The 22959-nt window shown below is 36.5% G+C and overlaps 1 protein-coding gene across 6 annotated transcripts in view; it reads right to left on the bottom strand.

Annotated features, from left to right (window-relative positions):
• LOC138306390 (uncharacterized) overlaps positions 1 to 22959 on the bottom strand; it is a 256651-nt gene that overhangs the window by 2483 nt on the left and 231209 nt on the right. For 5 of the 6 annotated variants that reach the window (XM_069246838.1, XM_069246837.1, XM_069246835.1 and 2 more), the window contains one exon: positions 14380 to 14476. In XM_069246838.1, the coding sequence (XP_069102939.1) occupies positions 14380 to 14455 (76 nt within the window). In that variant the 5' untranslated portion in view covers positions 14456 to 14476. Of the gene's footprint in view, positions 1 to 14379; positions 14477 to 20903; positions 21008 to 22959 lie in introns of those variants that run through there. The other variant, XM_069246836.1, reaches the window with a different exon arrangement.

Consider the following 22959-nt stretch of genomic DNA (forward strand, 5'->3'; position numbering starts at 1 on the left):
ACAGGTCCATGGGCCTTAAAGTTGACCTGAGTACAGATATAGAATGAAACAAAGACATATAAACACCATTTACTGGCCCTTGATGTCGGTCAGTGATTTTACAAATTTGACTTTTTAATCTATGAAGAGTATTTGCTTACATCAAACCTGTGAACTCTATAAATTGTTGAAAATTTTAGTCATTTTGACCCTGTTTTGTCCCGCCCCTCTGGTCCCCCAGGGTGTCAGCGAGGACTGATATGGATATTAAACTTCTATATCTCAGGCTAATAATTAACTCTAATCAAGTTTGACTCATTTCCTATGAAAATTGAGCAAAAAATGTTCATAAATGTGTTCTTCCTATATAAACTAAAGAAAACTTGACACCTTCCCAGGGGGGTGAGACCCAAGTGTTATAATTCACAATTTTATAAAACACCGTAAGACCTCCATCTACAAAGAGTATTTGATTCTACCAATTCCAGAATTTTACAGATTTTGGAATTTTAGCCTATTTGACCCCCTTTTGGCCCGCCCACTAAGCTCCCAGGGAGTCAGCCAGGATCAATAGGCATATGATGTTTAAAGTGCTATCCTAGGCTGATAATTCTAACCAAGTTTCCAGAATTTTGAGCAAAAAATGCAGAAGGAGATTTTGAAGTTTTAGCCTATTTGATTTGACCCCGAGGCCCCTGGGGTCAATCATGGAAAGTTTTGATAATACGTTCAATGGTCATTCTCATGCTGATAAAATCTGACAAAATTTGACTCATTTCCTATTACAAATGACCGAATAATGCTCAAAAATATGTTTTCCCCTATATAAACTATAGTAAACTTAACCCCCTCCCCAGGGGAAACCTGAGATCCCAGGGTCATATAATTCACAATTTTTTGTAGAGGGCCTTAAGACCTTCCAATCTATGAAGAGTATTTGAATCTATAACCACATCTGTGAGTAAAGAGAAGATTTTTTGAAATTTTAGTCAATTTTTACCCCTTTTGGCCCCTCCCACACCCCCCTGGGGGTAGGGACTATGTAATTCACATTTTGATTGGTCTTATGCCTTAAAAGGTTTGTAAAAAATTTCATTGAAATTGCTTCAATGGTTTTGGAGAAGAAGTGGAAAATTTAATAAAGGTTATCGTCGCATGATGGACAGACAACGACGGACAAAAGGCGATTAATAGGTCACCATGAGAAATCCTCTCAGGTGACCTAATTAACAAATGATAATAATTTTAAAGCGTTCACATCATCCACTCCCGGGTCATGAACGTGATAACCCTTAGTTCAAATGAGTTGTTTGTATATGAAAACAGGAGAAAGGAAAAATTCACAAACTCAAGGTCCTCCGAATACCTAAGCCGAGTGTCTGACTGAGATACCTGGGTCACCAATGATTGACCCAGTCCAATACAGCAACACTCCTCCATCCTCTCAAAGTCTTTCAGAACGACATACCAGACCCTTCGAAGAAACACCACCACCGAGGTTTTTTTTGTTGGGCACCGATTTTGTAACTGTATATGAGAAAATGTAACCCGGCCAGACCCGGTGAGATTCGAACACGTGACCCTCCAAATACTAGCAGAGCCAACCGGACTGCAGCTAAGCCTGGTCACGCGATGATCCAACCAGTCCGATCCCGCTACATATATACAGCTTATATTGATACAGCCTATATTCTATTATATTTTGTGAGTGATGTTTATAAAAAAATCAACGTTAGGTAGGAAGATTAGAGTGATTTACTTATTTACAGAAATATCATTATGTTTAAACCCCTAACATCAATCTCTCCCTTGTGTACATCTATGAAACGAGATCTTAACTGTTTAACATATAGCTCTAAGTCATGGGCCAGTGTCAACTTTACAGCTACTCGTGTATGTCTGAAGAGGCTTAATGTCCCCACTCTGGTTTTTATATAATTTTAATGTGTACTCAGATGTAGGCCCATGCCAATAAACCCTTAAATGGCATGTACATGTAGGCACACAATTAACCATTAATAACACCTGAGAGAGAAATGTTTACGTTTCTGTACCTGAACCAGCTATGTTGACTTTCCTGTATATATACCTATTACAAACATAACACACCTTAACCAGAGGAATGTTGACTTACCTGTACATAACTATCACAAACATAACACACCTGAACCAGAGGAATGTTGACTTTCCTGTATATAACTATTACAAACATAACACACCTGAACCAGAGAAATGTTGACTTTCCTGTATATAACTATTACAAACATAACACACCTGAACCAGAGAAATGTTGACTTTCCTGTATATATACTATTACAAACATAACACACCTGAACCAGAGGGATGTTGACTTTCCTGTATATAACTATTACAAACATAACACACCTGAACCAGAGGAAATGTTGACTTTCCTGTATATAACTATTACAAACATAACACACCTGAACCAGAGAAATGTTGACTTTCCTGTATATAACTATTACAAACATAACACACCTGAATCAGAGGAATGTTTGGACTTTCCTGTATATAACTAGATTTGCTACAAACATACAACAACTGAACCTGACCAGAGGAATGTTGACTTTCCTGTATATAACTATAACTATCACAAACATAACACACCTGAACCAGAGGAATGTTGACTTTCCTGTATATAACTATCACAAACATAACACACCTGGACCAGAGGGATGTTGACTTTCCTGTATATAACTATTACAAACATAACACACCTGAACCAGAGAGGATGTTGACTTTCCTGAATATATATAACTAATTACAAAACATAACACACCTGAACCAGAGGGATGTTGACGCTTTCCTGATATAGTATAACTATGTACAAAACATATAACACACACTGAACCAGAGGGATGTTGACTTTTTTCCTGTATATAACTATCACAAACATAACACACCTGAACCAGAGGGAATGTTGACTTTCCTGTATATAACTATTACAAACATAAACACACCTGAACCAGAGAGGATGTTGACTTTCCTGTATATAACTATTACAACAAACATAACACACCTGAACCAGAGAAATGTTGACTTTCCCTGTATATAACTATTACAAACATAACACACCTGAACCAGAGAAATGTTGACTTTCCTGTATATAAACTATTACAAAAAACATAACACACCTGAATCCAGAGAAATGTTGACTTTCCTGTATATAACTATCACAAACATAAACACACCTGAACCAGAGGGAAATGTTGACTTTCCTGTATATAACTATCACAAAAATAACACACATAACCACACTCTGTGGAATGTTTGACTTTCCTGTATATAACTATCAACAAACATAACACACCTGAACCAGAGAGATGTTGACTTTTCCTGTATATAACTATTACGAAAACATAACACACCTGAACCAGAGGGATGTTGACTTTTAACTGTATATAACTATTCACAAAACATAACACACCTGGACCTGAGAGAGATGTTGACTTTCCTTGGATAGATATATAACTATAACACACTGAACCAGAAATTTACATGTATATAACACTTACATACTCACACCTGAACCAGAGAGATGTTGACTTTCCTGTATATTAACTATTACAAAACATAATACACACCTGAACCAGAGAGATGTTGACTTTGCTGTATATAACTATTACAAACATAACACACCTGGACCAGAGGGATGTTGACTTTCTGTTGTATAAAACTATTACAAACATAACACACCTGAACCAGAGAGAATTTGACTTTCCTGTATATAACTATCACAAAAAATAACACACCTGAACCAGAGGGATGTTGACTTTCTGTATATTAATATTACAAAACATAACACACCTGAACCAGAGGAATATTGGACTTTCCTGTATATATAACTATTACAAACACATCGATAATGCACCTGAACCAGAGGAATGTTGACTTTCCTGTATATAACTATCACAAACATAAACACACCTGAACCCAGAAGGATGTTGACTTTCCTGTATATAACTATTACAAACATAACACACCTGAACCAGAGAAATGTTGACTTTCCTGTATATAACTATCACAAACATAACACACCTGGACCAGAGGGATGTTGACTTTCCTGTATATAACTATCACAAACATAACACACCTGAACCAGAGGAATGTTGACTTTCCTGTATTTAACTATCAATCTAACATAAACACACCTGAACCAGAGGGATGTTGACGTTTCCCTGTATATAATATCACAAACATAACACACCTGGACCAGAGGGATGTTGACTTTCCTGTATATAACTATTCATAAACATAACACACCTGAACCAGAGGGATGTTGACTTTCCTGTATATAACTATCACAAACATTACACACCTGGACCAGAGAAATGTTGACTTTCCTGTAAAAACTATCACAAACATAACACACCTGAACCAGAGGGTATGTTGACTTTCGGTATGTATATAACACCTGGACCAGAGGGATCTAAAACATAACACACCTGGACCAGAGGGATGTTGACTTTCCTGTATATAACTATACATGAAACCAAGTGTTTTTGACTTTCCATAAACACACCTTGAACCAGAGGGATGTTGACTTTACCTGTATATAAAACTATTATTACAAACATAACACACCTGACCAGAGAGTATGTTGACTTTCCTGTATATATAACAATATCATTAAACATAAATCACACCTGGACCAGAGGGATGTTGGACTTTCCTGTATATAAACTTATTACAAACATAACACACCTGAACCAGAGGGATATTGACTTTCCTATACTATAACTATTACACCTGAACATAACACACTTTCTTGGGACAACGTGGGAAATGTTGACTTTCCTGTATATAAAGTATTACAATCATAAACACACCTGAACCAGAGGGATGTGACTTTCCTGTATATATAACTATTAACAAACATAACACACCTCAACCAGGGAGAAATGTTGACTTTCCTGTACATATACTATTACAAACATAACATACCAGGAGAAAGATCATTTACACACAACAACCTGAACCAGAGAAATGGTTTGTATATTTCACCTGTATACAAAACTATTACAACTTTTACATAACACACCTACAAACCAGAGGGAAATGTTGACTTTTCCTGTATATAACTATTACAAACATAAACTCACCTGAACCAGAGGAAATGTTGACTTTCCTGTATATATAACTATTACAAACATAACACACCTGAACCAGAGAAATGTTTACTTTCCTGTACTATAAACTATTACAAAACATAAACACACCTGAACCAGGGAAATGTTGACTTTCCTGTATATAACTACTCACAAACATAACACACCTGAACCAGAGAATGTTGAACTTACCTGTATATAAACTATCACAAAATATAACACACCTGAACCAGAGGGAAATGTTGACTTTCCTGTATATAACTATCACAAACATAACACACCTGAAACCAGAGGAATGATGTTGACTTTCCTGTATATAACTATCACAAACATAACACACCTGAACCAGAGAGATGTTGACTTTCCTGTATATAACTATCACAAACATAACACACCTGAACCAGAGAGATGTTGACTTTCCTGTATATAACTATCACAAATATAACACACCTGAACCAGAGAGATGTTGACTTTCCTGTATATAACTATCACAAACATAACACACCTGAACCAGAGAGATTTTGACTTTCCTGTATATAACTATCACAAATATAACACACCTGAACAAGAGAGATGTTGACTTTCTTGTATATATAACTATCACAATTATAACACACCTGAACCAGAGAGATGTTGACTTTCCTGTATATAACTATGCACAAACATAACACACCTGGACCAGAGGAATGTTGACTTTCTTGTATATATAACTATTACAAACATAAACACACCTGAAACCGTGAGGGATGTTGACTTCCTGTATATAACTATTATATTATGCACCTGAACCAGAGAAAAGTTGACTCTCCTGTATATATCATAAAAACACCTGAACCAGAGGAATGTTGGCTTTCTTGTATATAACCTATTACAAACGAAATAACACCTGAACCAGAGGGATGTTGACTTTCCTGTATATAACTATTATAAAACATTAACACACCTGACCAGAGGGTTGTGTTGACTTTCTGTATATAAAACTATCACAAACATAACACACCTGTGAAAACCAGAGGGAATGTTGACTTTCCTGTATATAACTATCATTACAAACATAACAAGGAATATTGACTTTACACCTGATCACACCCAGGACAGAGGATGTTGACTTTCCTGTATATAACTATTACAAACATAACACACCTGAACCAGAGGAATGTTGACCTTTCCTGTATATAACTATTACAAACATAACACACCTGAACCAGAGGGATGTTGACTTTCCTGTATATATACTATCACAAACATAAACACACCTGGAACACAGAGGGAATGTTGACTTTCCTGTATATAAACTATCACAAACATAACACACCTGGAACCAGAGGGATGTTGACTTTCCTGTATATAACTATCACAAACATTAAACACACCTGAAACCAGAGAAATGTTGACTTTCCTGTTATAAAACTATCACAAACATAACACACCTGGACCAGAGGGATGTTTGACTTTACCTGTATATAACTATCATACAAACATAACACACCTGGACCAGAGGGATGTTGGACTTTCCTGTATATAAAACTATCACAACCATAAAAACACCTGAACCAGAGGAGTGGGATTGACTTTCTGTATATAACTATTCAAAACATAAAACACACCTGAACCAGAGGAATTGTTGACTTTCCTGTACATAACTATTTACTACAAACATAACACACCTGACCAGAGGGATGTTGACTTTTCCTGTATATAACTATCACAAACATAACACACCTGAACATGGAGAGATGTTGACTTTCCTGTATATAACTATCACAAACATAACAGACCTGGGCCAGAGGGATGTTGACTTTACTGTATATATACCTATCACATAAATTATAACACACCTGAGACCCAGAGGAATGTTGACTTTCCTGTATATAACTATCACAAACATAACACACCTGGGACCAGAGGGATGTTGACTTTCTTGTATATATACTATTACAAACATAACACACCTGGACCAGAGGGATGTTGAAACTTTCCTGTATTTATACTATCATGTATATAACACAAACACCTAAGCCACACCTGGGCCAAGAGGAATGTTGACTTTCCTGTATATAACTATATCAAACATAACACACCTGGACCAGAGGGATGTTGACTTTCCCTGTATATAACTATCACAAACATAACACACCTGAACCCAGAGGGATGTTGACTTACCTGTATATATAACTATCATAAACATAACACACCTGGACCAGAGGGATGTGGGACTTGTTGTACTTATCTACAAACATACCTGGACAGATATGTTGACTTTCCTGTATATAATACCAACAAACATAACACACCTGAACCAGAGGGATGTTGACTTTCTTGTATTTATATACCTATTACAAACATAACACACCTGGACCAGGAGGGATGTTGACTTTCCTGTATATAAACTATACAAACATAAAACACACACCTGGCCATATGTATATTGACTTTCCTGTATATAACTATCATAAACATAATACACCTGGACCAGAGGGATTGTTGACTTTCCTGTTTATAACTATTACAAACATAACACACCTGAACCAGATGAATATTGACTTTCCTGTATATAACTATCACAAACATTACAACCTGGACCAGAGGGATGTTGACTTTCCTGTATATAACTATCACAAACAAAACACACCTGAACCAGAGGAATGTTGACTTACCTCTATATAACTATCATAAACATAACACACCTGGACCAGAGGGATGTTGACTTTTCTGTATATAACTATCACAAACATAACACACCTGGACCAGAGGGATGTTGACTTTCCTGTATATATAAATCACAAACATAACACACCTGAACCAGAGGAATGTTTTCTTTCTTGTATATATACATATTACAAAAATAACCCACCTAAATCTATACCTATTACAAATATAACAAACCTGACCAGAAGGCTGTTGACTTTCTGGTATATAACTATTACTAAACATAAAACACCTGGACCAGAGGGATGTTGACTTTCATTGTATATAGACCTATCACAAACAAAACACACCTGGACCAGAGGGCTGTTGACTTTCCTGTATATAACTATCACAAACAAAACACACCTGGACCAGAGGGATGTTGGACTTTCCTGTACATAACTATGTATTACAAATATAACACACCTGAACCAGAGGAATGTTGACTTTCCTGTATCTAAACAATCATAAACATAACACACCTGGACCAGAGGGATGTTGAGTTTTTGAGTATATGACTATTACAAACTTAACACACCTGAACCAGAGGGATATTGACTTTCCTGTATATAACTATCATAAAACATAACACACCTGGACCAGAGGGATGTTGACTTTCCTGTAAATAACTATCATAAAACATAACACACCTGGACCAGAGGGATGTTGACTTTCCTGTATATAACTATTCACAAACATAAACACACCTGAACCAGAGGGATGTTGACTTTCCTGTATATAACTATTACAAACATATACACACCTGGACCAGAGGGATGTTGACTTTCCAGTATATAACTATCACAAACATTACACACCTGGACCAGAGGAATGTTGACTTTCCTGTGTATAACTATTACAAACATAACACAGCTGGACCAGAGGGATGTTGACTTTCCTGTATACAACTATCACAAACATAAAACACCTGACCAGAGGGATGTTGACTTTCCCTGTATATACTATCACAAATATAATACACCTGGACCAGAGGAATTTGACTTTCCTGTATATATAATGTTATCACAAACATACATAAACACACCTGAACCAGAGAGATGTTGACTTTCCTGTATATAACTATCACAAACATAACACACCTGAACCAGAGGAATGTTGACTTTCCTGTATATAACTATCACAAACATAACACACCTGAACCAGAGCGATGTTGACTTTCCTGTATATAACTATCACAAACATAACACACCTGACCAGAGGAAATGTTGACTTTCCTGTATATAAACTATCACAAACATAACACACCTGAACCAGAGGAATGTTGACTTTTCCTGTATATAACTATCACAAACATAAACACACCTGGACCAGAGGGATGTTGACTTTCCTGTATATAACTATCACAAACATACACACCTGACCAGAGGAATGTTGACTTTCTTGTATATATAACTATCACAAACATAACACACCTGAACCAGAGGGATGTTGACTTTCCTGTATATATACTATCACAAACATAACACACCTTAACCAGAGGAATGTTGACTTTCCTGTATATAACTATTCACAAACATAACACACCTGAACCAGAGGAATGTTTGACTTTCCTGTATATAACTATCACAAACATAAAAACACCTGGACCAGAGGGATGTTGACTTTCCTGTATATAACTATTACAAACATAAACACCTGGACCAGAGGAATGTTGACTTTCCTTGTATATATAACTATTCACAAGCATAAAACACACCTGAACCAGAGGAATGTTGACTTTCCGGTATATATACCTATTACAAACATAACACACCTTGACCAGAGGCTGTTGACTTTCTTGTATATAACTATCACAAACATAACACACCTGGACCAGAGAAATGTTGACTTTCCTGTATATAACTATCATAAACATAAACACACCTGAACCAGAGGGATGTTGACTTCCCTGTATAAAACTATTACAAACATAACACACCTGGACCAGAGGAATGTTGACTTCCTGTATATATAACTATCACAAACATAACACACCTGAACCAGAGGGAATGTTGACTTTCCTGTATATAACTATTAAAACATAACACACCTGGACCAGAGGGATGTTGACTTTCCTGTATATAACTATCACAAACATAACACACCTGGACCAGAGGGATGTTGACTTTCCTGTATATAACTATCACAAACATAACACACCTGAACCAGAGGGATGTTGACTTTCCTGTATATAACTATCACAAACATAACACACCTGGACCAGAGGGGATGTTGACTTTCCTGTATATAACTATTACAAACATAACACACCTGGAACCAGAGGAATTTGAGTCCTGTATATAACTATTGTATAGTACCTATAAAAACTATATATTTAACATATTACAAAAATAACACACCTGAACCAGAGGGATGTTGACTTCCTGTATATAACTATACTACAACGGAAACACACCTGGAACCAGATGAAATGTTGACTTTCCTGTATATATAACTATTACAAACATAACACACCTGTAACCAGAGGGATGTTGACTTTCCTGTATATAACTATCACAAACAAAACACACCTGAACCAGAGGAATGTTGACTTTCCTCTATATAACTATCACAAACATAACACACCTGAACCAGAGGGAAATGTTGACTTTCCTGTATATAATATCACAAACATAACACACCTGAACCAGAGGGATGTTGACTTTCCTGTATATAACTATCACAAACAAAACACACCTGAACCAGAGAATGTTGACTTTCCTGTATATAACTATTACAAACATAACACACCTGAACCAGAAATGTTGACTTTCCTGTAATAACTATCACAAACATAACACACCTGAACCAGAGGGATGTTGACTTTCCTGTATATAACTATCACAAACATAAACACACCTGAACCAGAGGAATGTTGACTTTCCTGTATATAACTATCACAAACATAACACACCTGAACCAGAGGGATGTTGACTTTCCTGTAATATAAACTATCACAAACATAACACACCTGAACCAGAGGGATGTTGACTTTCCTGTATATAACTATCACAAACATAAACACACCTGAACCAGAGGGATGTTGACTTTCCTGTATATAACTATTACAAACATAACACACCTGAACCAGAGAAATGTTGACTTTCCTGTATATAACTATTACAAACATAACACACCTGAACCAGAGGGATGTTGACTTTCCTGTATATAACTATCACAAACATAACACACCTGAACCAGAGGGATGTTGACTTTCCTGTATATAACTATCACAAACATAACACACCTGAACCAGAGAAATGTTGACTTTCCTGTATATAACTATCACAAACATAACACACCTGAACCAGAGAAATGTTGACTTTCCTGTATATAACTATCACAAACATAACACACCTGGACCAGAGAAATGTTGACTTTCTGTAAATAACTATCACAAACATAACACACCTGGACCAGAGGGATGTTGACTTTTCCTGTATATAACTGTTACAAACATAACACACCTGGAACCAGAGGAATGTTGACTTTCCTGTTATATATATATCACACAAAATAACACACCTGAACCAGAGGCTATGTTGACTTTCCTGTATATAACTATTACAAACATAACACACCTGAACCAGAGGGATGTTGACTTTCCTGTATATAACTATCACAAACATAACACACCTGAACCAGAGGGATGTTGACTTTCCTGTATATAACTATCACAAACATAACACACCTGGACCAGAGGGATGTTGACTTTCCTGTATATAACTATCACAAACATAACACACCTGGACCAGAGGGATGTTGACTTTCCTGTATATAACTATCACAAACATAACACACCTGAACCAGAGAAATGTTGACTTTCCTGTATATAACTATCACAAACATAACACACCTGGACCAGAGGGATGTTGACTTTCCTGTATATAACTATCACAAACATAACACACCTGGACCAGAGGGATGTTGACTTTCCTGTATATAACTATTACAAACAAAACACACCTGAACCAGCTATGTTGACTTTCCTGTATATAACTATCACAAACATAACACACCTGAACCAGAGAGGAATGTTGACTTTCCTGTATATAAACTATTAACACACCTGAACCAGAGGGATGTTGACTTTCCTGTATTATAACTATCACAAACATAACACACCTGAACCAGAGGGATGTTGACTTTACCTGTATATAACTATATATCACAAACATAACACACCTGAACCAGAGAAATGTTGACTTTCCTGTATATAACTATCACAAACATAACACACCCTGAACCATAGGATGTTGACTTTCCTGTATATAACTATCACAAACATAACACACATTTACACCTGGACCAGAGGGATGTTGACTTTCCTGTATATAACTATTACAAACATAACACACCTGAACCAGAGGGATGTTGACTTTCCTGTATATAACTATCACAAACATAACACACCTGGACCAGAGGGATGTTGACTTTCCTGTATATATAACTATCACAAACATAACACACCTGAACCAGAGAGATGTTGACTTTCCTGTATATAACTATCACAAACATAACACACCTGAACCAGAGGGATGTTGACCTTTCCTGTATATAACTATCAAAAACATAACACACCTGGAACCAGAGGGATGTTGACTTTCCTGTTTATAACTATCACAAACATAACACACCTGAACCAGAGGAATGTTGACTTTCCTGTATATAACTATCACAAAACATAACACACCTGGACCAGAGGGATGTTGACTTTCCTGTATATAACTATCACAAACAAAACACACCTGAACCAGAGGAATGTTGACTTTCCTCTATATAACTATCACAAACATAACACACCTGAACCAGAGGGATGTTGACTTTCCTGTATATAACTATCACAAACATAACACACCTGAACCAGAGGAATGTTGACTTTCCTGTATATAACTATCACAAACATAACACACCTGGACCAGAGGGATGTTGACTTTCCGGTATACAACTATCACAAACATAACACACCTGGACCAGAGGGATGTTGACTTTCCTGTATATAACTATCACAAACAAAACACACCTGAACCAGAGGAATGTTGACTTTCCTGTATATAACTATCACAAACATAACACACCTGAACCAGAGGGATGTTGACTTTCCTGTATATAACTATCACAAACATTACACACCTGGACCAGAGGGATGTTGACTTTCCTGTATATAACTATTACAAACATAACTCACCTGAACCAGAGAAATGTTGACTTTCCTGTATATAACTATTACAAACATAACACACCTGAACCAGAGGAATATTGACTTTCCTGTATATAACTATCACAAACATTACACACCTGGACCAGAGGGATGTTGACTTTCCTGTATATAACTATCACAAACAAAACACACCTGAACCAGAGGAATGTTGACTTTCCTGTATATAACTATTCACAAACATAACACACCTGAACCAGAGCGATGTTGACTTTCCTGTATATAACTATCACAAACATTACACACCTGGACCAGAGAAATGTTGACTTTCCTGTAAAAACTATCACAAACATAACACACCTGGACCAGAGGGATGTTGACTTTTCGGTATACAAGTATCACAAACATAACACACCTGGACCAGAGGGATGTTGACTTTCCTGTATATATCACAAATAAAACACACCTGAACCAGAGGAATATTGACTTTCTTGTATATATACCTATTACAAACGTAATACACCTGAACCAGAGGTTGTTGACTTTCCTGTATATAACTATCACAAACATTACACACCTGGACCAGAGGGATGTTGACTTTCCTGTATTTAACTATTACAAACATAACACACCTGAACCAGAGGAATGTTGACTTTCCTGTATATATAACTATTACAAACATAACACACCTGAACCAGAGGGATGTTGACTTTCCTGTATATAACTATTACAAACATAACACACCTGGACCAGAGGGATGTTGACTTTCCTGTATATAACTATCACAAACAAAACACACCTGAACCAGAGGAATGTTGACTTACCTCTATATAACTATCATAAACATAACACACCTGGACCAGAGGGATGTTGACTTTTTGTATACAAGTATCACAAACATAACACACCTGGACCAGAGGGATGTTGACTTTCCTGTATATAACTATCACAAACAAAACACACCTGAACCAGAGGAATGTTGACTTTCCTGTATATAACTATCACAAACATAACACACCTGAACCAGAGCGATGTTGACTTTCCTGTATATAACTATCACAAACATTACACACCTGGACCAGAGGGATGTTGACTTTCCTGTATATAACTATCACAAACATAACACACCTGGACCAGAGGGATGTTGACTTTCCTGTATATAACTATCACAAACATAACACACCTGAACCAGAGTGATGTTGACTTTCCTGTATATAACTATCACAAACATAACACACCTGGACCAGAGGGATGTTGACTTTCCTGTATATAAGTATCACAAACATAACACACCTGGACCAGAGGGATGTTGACTTTCCTGTATATAACTATCACAAACATAACACACCTGAACCAGAAATATGTTGACCATTCATTAACATGAGCCACTTATAGATGATGAATCATAATTACAGATACAATTCTCACCTGCATTCAGAATTATCTCTTGTTCTTCTCTTCTCACATTATCATCTTCTGATTTGGTCTCTCTCTTTGCTGCCATTTTTGAAGTGTTAATTTATATCTGCAACAGAAAAACATCAATAACCCGATAAGTTATACAGTAATTTAGTTAGATACACCAGAAATATTGGCACATAATTTATGCAAAAACAACTTCTTTTTACACTTGATTAAAATCTGAAATATAAGTTTTTGTCTAACCAGTCGGGTCATTTAGTGGTTAAGTCATTTTTTCCTTCACCTAACAGCGGCCATAATTTGATCCCCGGCAGGGACGTGAAAAGGTTAGAGTTGTGATCTAGAGGTCACCTACAAATTAAATAAAATTTAAATGTAGTATGTAAGATCATTTGTATCATTCTTGTCTGTCAATGTATGTCAATATAATCAAGGTGAATAGTTTGATTGACTTGATAAAACAATCTAATTTTCCGAAGTTTCATAGAGATTAACAACACTTATGCATTATGGTCTAAGTTGAACTTCATATGTAACAGTTGAGAAGATGTTTTTGAAATATTAGCCAATTTTATCCCCTTCCACAGCCTCCTGGGAGGTGCCCTATAATTCACAATTTTGTTTGGGCTGATGCCTTAGAAGGGTTTTTGCAAACTTTCATTGAATTTGTTTCAGCAGTTTTGGAGAAGTAGACAAGAGGCCCAGAGGGCCTGTATTGCTCACCTGGTTTGTAATGCCAAGTAATGTTCTAAATACAGGTTCATTGCTTCTTTTCTGAAGGAATTTGAATATTTATCTCTAATTCCTCTATTGGGCCCCACCCCTCCTGCCCCCAGGGGGTCAGACCCAAATATTAATACAAGTTCTGTTCCCCTTCCCCCAAGGATGTCTGTGGCCAAATTTAGTTACAATCCATGCAGAACTCTATGGAAAGTAGTGTTTTATAGGATTAACCTCTAATTCCACTATTTGGCCCGCCCCTCGAATGCCCCCAGAGGGTCAGAGCTAAAATTCATACAATTTCTGTTCTCCTTCCCCAAGGATGTTTGTGGCCAAATTTGGTTACAATCTATGCAGAACTCTAGGACAAGTAGCGATTTATAGGATTTACTTCAAATTCACCTACCGTATTCGACCCAATAAGCGCCCAGGGCGTTTAAAAAATTTAAAAGGTGTTAACAAGACGAAATTATAGCAAATCTATACAGTTTATGCCTTGGCAATTGGAATAAAGGCCTCAAAAATGGGGAGGGGCGCTTGTACGGACATGGGCGATTATTGGGTCGAATATGGTATTGGGCCCTGCCCCTCCTGTTCCCAGGAGTCAAGTCAAAATTTATACATGTTCTGTTCCCCTTCCCCAAGGATGTTTCTGGCCAAATTTGATTACAATCCATGCAGAACTCTAGGACAAGTAGTGATTTATAGGATGTACTTCAAATTTCCCTATTGGGCCCCCCGAGGTGTTAGAGCTGCAATTTATACAAATTCTGTTCCCCTTCTCCTAAGGATTGGTTGTTCTTGTTAGATGTCACACGATGTTATGGTTCAAAATATCTTGTTTACTTCTAAAGTGAGGTATCACTGGCCACAATACCAAAACAATCTCGCAAAACAGCTACCTGTGAAACATAAAGGTAAAAGTGAGTAAAACCTTATATCAGCTAAAAGATTATCTATGATAATTTAGGGGTTATTATCATTGTCACTAAGCCACCCCTCGAATACATGTATGTCATAACAATCATGGCTCTGGGTAAAAGTACCGAGACAAGTAATAGTTTGGTCCTTGAATAACAGTACACTGTAGTTGACTATGTGGCTTTGAAGTTTAGGTGCCACTCTCTCTTCAAAGCAGGTCTACTCAGGCCTGTGATTGGACAGGTTTGTCCTCCTGATCATGAACTGCCTTTGGCTTAACTATATGACATATAATGATATATATTGTATTCTAGGGGTCGATATAATGATAGTAACCCCTTGAGTAATTGTATGAAGGTTGCTAAAAGATACACTTTTTGGTATATTATATATATATGACTAGCTAGGGAAAACTAGGTTTGAAAACAATTACAGTAAAACCTATATTAAGACCGCCGAGGGATCTGAACAAAAGTGGTCTCGGTAGTAAGGTTGTAGGTTTAATACTGTTTATGGGATTTCAGTTGACATTTCATAAATACACAGCATCGCCAGCTTTATCGCGAGGTCTTGACAATATAGTATTGTTGTGACGTCATGTAATTGTTCTGTTTGTGAAGGCTGCCTTGCCCTGCTGGATAACATTAACATCATTTTGTATCGGCCTGTCAATTCAGTGGATAGGGATTTCTCCCATACTTCATAGGGATATATCGAGTGGTTGCTAGGAAATAATAACAATCTTACACAGGGGGTTTAAGACAGCTTACACACGTGACGTCATCAATACATGTGGTGTGTAACCACTGCGTGCATTGTCAATGACATCATCAATTTTGTCACATAACGACGTTCCTGTGATAGTGGCACAATGAAAAAGCTGGAAAGCAAGTAAAATTTCATATTTTTTCTACTAAGTGTGGGAGAAAAATAACCAAACATGGATCTGTCAACCCTGAGATATCCATGTCCACTTAACAGACCCATGTAAGATTATATTAATCTCTTTCTCAAGTGAAATATTTTGGTGGCCAGAGCTAGGCTTCCCGAGTGTTTATATAATACATGTATACACCAATATCATTTCACGAGGGATGATATATCCTTGTCAATCTGACAGGTCCATGTTTGTTTTTTTTCTATTTTAGCATTTTATCCACCCGAAACACACTTTATCCATCCGCTTTCACTTTACAAGTATGATCAGCGTGTTGAGGGGTGTAACAATACTTCACACTATCGATATATTGTGTTTGTATGCCTCTAAAATTGATCAATCGATGGCAAATTCAATAAACGGATAACAATCACTGATATAATGCCAATCAAGCTATCGATAGTTTCAATTGTAATCTAGTCAGACATTTTTTCTGTAGCGTGGACTAAAATGATTTACAAACAGAGGTTTGATATAGTTACAGACTACTATTTAGTTGTTAAAATTCACGGGTGCAAATTTTCGTGATTGTTTGGACTTTTATTTGCAAAGATTTATTTTCGTGAATTATAATTGCAGCCTTGAAAGTGTCATTCATACAACAGAATGTAAACATATAATATATTATATAAAACTACCATTTTGACAAATTTCGCAAGGCATACATTTTTTCACGACTTTAGATAAAACCATGAAGAGGGCGAAATGAAAACCCCATGAATATTAGCAACTACAGTAACAATCACAATATGATGTCACTTTTCCTATGTTATATCAGAGATTTAAATAGTAGGGATAAGAAGGTAACTCATAGCCTTACTTAACGACGCCCGCAGCGGAAGCTATCCCAGAGTGCAATGCGTGTCTAAATTACAGCCGAGTACAGTCTAACAACGCCATATTGAAACTACGCTTCGTCCAATGAAGCGATCTAGGTATATATATACAGGAGATGAACAGAAAACAAGAGGCCCAGAGGGCCTGTATCACTCACCTGTTTTTTTTAGTATTTATCAAAAAGACTCTGACAATGAGAAAAATTACCAAAATTGACTCAAAAAGTTTGATTTTGAATCACAACCATATAATGATGCTGTTGATACCATACAAATATGCTGTCCAATACATAGGTTCAGAGATGAAAAAATATATATAAAAATAGAAGCCTAATTGACCTTTTGGACCCCGCATTTATTGCCGTCTAAGGCCCCGGGGGCAGCCCCATCATTTGCAAAATTTTGAATCCTAACCCTACATGGTTGTTACCATTGCATTATGAACGTAATACCATGTTTGGTTGCAGAGAAAAAGTCATTTACATGGAAATAGCCAAATTGATCACTTTTGACCACGCCCCTCAGGCCCCTGGGGGGTCAGCCCCATCATTTGTACAATTTTCAGTAAGTAGCAGATAAGGATGGTACCAGTCAATTTTTTTTGCAATCCGACCAGCGGTTATGGAGAAGAAGTCGATTGTTGACAGACGCCGGACGCCGGACGCTGCGGTATCCCATAAGCTCACCTCAGTCCTTCGGACCAGGTGAGCTAAAAACCCAAATAGCTTAAAGTTTGGTCTTTATTGGATAATATGATTTATTTTATTTTTTTTATTTCATTTTCATAATTGTAGAGGTGTTACACTAAATAAACATAATGTTAACTGTGAATTTCCTCATCCCGGCATGGTTACTTGCTCGATCGGTACAACCGATCGCTCCGTGAAATATTAAATTAGTATAATAAAACCCACGTACTCTGATTTCAATAATTGACCGATTTCCATTTAGTTTTCAAATATTTGTTGCTTGGTGAATTTTACATGATAGAATATTAAATTGATTGAATTTAAACATATTAAACCTTTTGAATTTTCGTTGTTAAAACTGTACACAAATCATCGAAGCTACCCTAAATTTATAATGGCGACGATACTGTTAACGTTCCGATAGGGTCGTGAAAGATAGCACAATTAAAACCACATACTCTGATTTCATTAATTGGCTGATTTCCATTTAGTTTTCAAATATTAAAATAATTGTCTTTTGATTGAGTTTGTACATATGGAAACTTTTAAATGTCAAGTACAAGTGTTACTAATTATCTAATGTACCCAATATATCATGTCGAAGAGATACAGTGCCGATCGAGCTGTGATAGATAGCATAATTTGATATCTAATTAACGGAAAGTGATTTGTAACTGCTATAATCACAGGTGTCATACTGTCATCAGGTGAACCGTCGGCCAGAACACCTGGCCACTGCCCCAGGTCATAGCCTTACTTAACTCAACCAGGGTCCATTTACCTGTGTCTCGAAGGCTGTACAATAAGTTTGTAAAAAGAGAATTTTTTTCTAATCTTAATTTTCCCAAACAGCTTAATTTATAATGCATAGAACCATATTGCAATAAACGTCAATTTTAAGTGAACTGTAAATATTCCGCTTTACCAGAGATTTGAATATAATTTATTTAAATATCTGGCTTTACCAAGCAATCTTTTTACTAAAGCCGAATTGAATTTACAGGGTTTAACTCATTAAATTTATATGTGTCGTATTTTTTCATTCTCGTGAATCAAGAAAAGGTTTTATAATATGTCATTAATCACCAAAATTTACGAACGCTTTGATCTTTACTTACAGAACTTTCAATGCAAAGGTTTTACTTTTACAGTTTTTCATAAAAAAAACACAGAAATATATATCGAGCATGCGATGAGCGTCTCTAATGCAATTATGAGATACTTTTTGATGTTTATTGGTTTGTAGTCAAATATGCCGTACACAGCTTCATGGGCTAAGTAACCTAACCCCTGGACTGGAAATTTGATTATCTGAAAAGCTTGCTTATATAATTAACTTCTATACTTCTAATTATAACAGCCCTTGCCGGATGGAAGATTTCTGATAAATACGATATATATGGTCGTCATTCTGGGAAGGGCCCAAAGGATGCAGGCAGATTTACTCCAACAATGTTAGAGGTATAGCACGACGAGACACTTTTGATCATTACGTCGTGTCTAACCTCTAACAATCGAGGTAGGATTCACACGGCGCAGAAATGGGCTCGATATAAATTCAAAATTTCAAGTTGTGTTTACACTAACCTTTCATATCCTGAAAGAATTATCCCAAATCATATTAAATCCAAAATTCAAAACGTCACTATTGCACTTTTATAGCGATTTTAGACATTTCTTTACCCCCACCACTATTTGTAAGTCTACCCGGTCGCCATTTTTACTCGGTTGTTACAAATTACGGAATGGTGACGGAAAGTAAACATATCATTATCTATAAAATATCTTGCGGTATTTCGACTAAAATGCATTAATTTATTTAAATATTTCCACAATCAATCAAAACTGATAAAAATACTTGTTTCTGTGCATATAAACAACCTTGGTTACCACTATTAATATTATCTTTCCACTTGATACACCGTACTATAATTTGATTAACCGGAAGTGACGAAAATTTGAATAGGAATTAACCTAGATTATACAGCGATGCACATAATTGCTATGGGTCAGCTCTAAAATGTGTGATTATTCCGTGGATTAATGTTATGTCATACCTATTCTTATACCAGGATGTGTTCATGGATAACTACTGATTCACGCTATACATGTTTTTTGACATTCTGGTAAGTTTTTCACTTCGTAATTAAGCGTCAAAGTTCCGCTCTAATTCGGGGGCGTAACTTGCGAAGACTCATATAGGGGTCGGGCATTAGATCTCGGTATTGCACATCAGAAGTTTCTCAATATCGAGATCTAATATTATTGGATTAAGGCAGATTATGATTATTTGGCCCTGCCCATACAAGGAACATGGAAGTTTAATTTAGTTAGTTGAAAAAATACTATAGCGTAATCATAGTTACATGTATAATGTACAAGTTTAACGATTGCTGTCCTAAGCTGACTGATCCGACGGATATTTACCTGTTGATTCCGGGATATCTAGTCGATAATTTTGTCAGTGCGATCCACTACATGACTGCAGGAGGTACAATAATGGGGGACTTGTTGGTTTGACAACGCCTTGATACAGCGGAAGTTACGTATAGCCTATAGCCGAAAAGACGATTTACAGGATCGGGCAGAAACGGGCAGAATCGGGCAGAATCGGAGTACAAAATAGTCGTTAAAATGATAAATATGTATTAAATTATAGTGTAGATATCAGTTTTATTAATTTGTTAACCGATTTGACCAAAAAAGTATAACAAAAATCATATATTTTCTTGGATGGTCGGACAGAAAATTACCGAGCAGGATCGGTCAATTTTAAAACTGATTGCATGATAGGCTAGCGTTCCATTAGTTGATCGTACCAGTTGTATCGGCACGGTTGTACCGAAACGGCACAAATGGTTCGTTTTGAAATGTATTATGGATATCTATAAAATCAGTTTTATAAGTTTTAGGAAATATTTTTTTAAAGAATCTACTGAGCAAGTTACTGCTTACATGTTACTTTAATTATCTGTACTGTACCACATATATGTACATATATAATATATTATAGTATTTTTTAGATATATATATATATGTGTATACTGTTGGTTAAAATTTGTTGTGCCAGTTCCCTGTGTACTGTACTGAGTACATGTGCATACATGTAGTATTAATGTATACGATTATATATATACGGTTTGACTGGTTGGTTCGAATGGCTGTTCGACACCCACTGTCAACATTGGTGTTTGGTCATTTCGTCCATTTCGAGGTAAGGCATATAAGAATATTAATCGCTGATCCAAGTCAAATTTGTGCGAAAATTGTCATTTTGTACGGGTATTTTCACACAACAATAGCATAGACAACAAAACACAGTAACGAGAAATTTAGAGAGAGAAAATCTAATTTTGCACCAAAAGGGGTCGTGTACCAAATGGGGTAGGTTAATGTTACTAGTAGCGAATTCGAAGCGGTCGTATATATACATGTAGCTATATAGGTTTTCACTACTAAGCCGTTTGACTGTGAAATTTTCTGATTCTCTCGCACTAGAGACGTAAATAATTTCTGCTCGTACTAACCAAGGACGTATATGAGAAGAATAATTCACACTGGGTTTTGGGCAAGTTAAGCACAGGAGCTTTTGTGTTTGTGCACTGACCGTGACGTTGGGCGACGACCGATTTTCCTCTGAACTTGCGGGTGCGAGGGTTACCGTCTTACTTTCTGAAGGGTGCTGTCATTTCATGAGCTGTGAAAATTTAAGACATTTCTTCTAAATCGTCCGTCCTTAAAGCAAGTACTAAACGCTGTGAAATTTAATTAACTTATAACATCGGTGTTTCGTTTGACTCGATAAGACAAGTATTTGTTGAGAAAAATGGTTTTCATTTCCGGTTCATAGGCGTCTCGCGTGGTGTTTAGTTGTGTAAAGAGACAGTGACGAATCCTTCTCACTTATAAATCCTTGTACTACTAAACTATGTATATTCACTAAATTCACTCAGAATAGTGCCCCAGTCCTCTCCGGGGTTCCCCAGGGGACAGTGTTCGGCCCACTTCTCTTTCTCGTATTCATGAACGATATAGTATATATAGACTCAGTTTCTTGTAGATTTAAATTATTTGCTGATGACTGCCTCCTCTACACAGAAATCTCTTCACCGCAAGACTGTCAGAAACTGGACAATGATATAGAAGTCACTAGAAGACCGGGAAGATAAATGGCAAACGTAATTTAATACCAAAAAGTGTGCTGTTATTAACATCTTCAGGAAAAAAAGCCATGTTAAATTTAATTACACACTTCACAACGAAATTTTAGATAATGTAGAATCTGGGAAATATCTAGGGGTCACCATCAACCATGACCTAAATTGGAACAAACACATTCATTGGATAAAATTTAGAATGGAGAAAGTACGAGTTTCATAGCGATTACGGTATTAGAGATAATGCGACTTTTCTCTAGAACACACCTGAAGCCCAAAGCCATTGATCATGACCTCGATTCGAATTAGGGACCCCTGACCTATGA

Source organism: Argopecten irradians, chromosome 13 (genome assembly GCF_041381155.1).
Source record: "Argopecten irradians isolate NY chromosome 13, Ai_NY, whole genome shotgun sequence".
Lineage (NCBI taxonomy): Eukaryota > Metazoa > Mollusca > Bivalvia > Pectinida > Pectinidae > Argopecten > Argopecten irradians.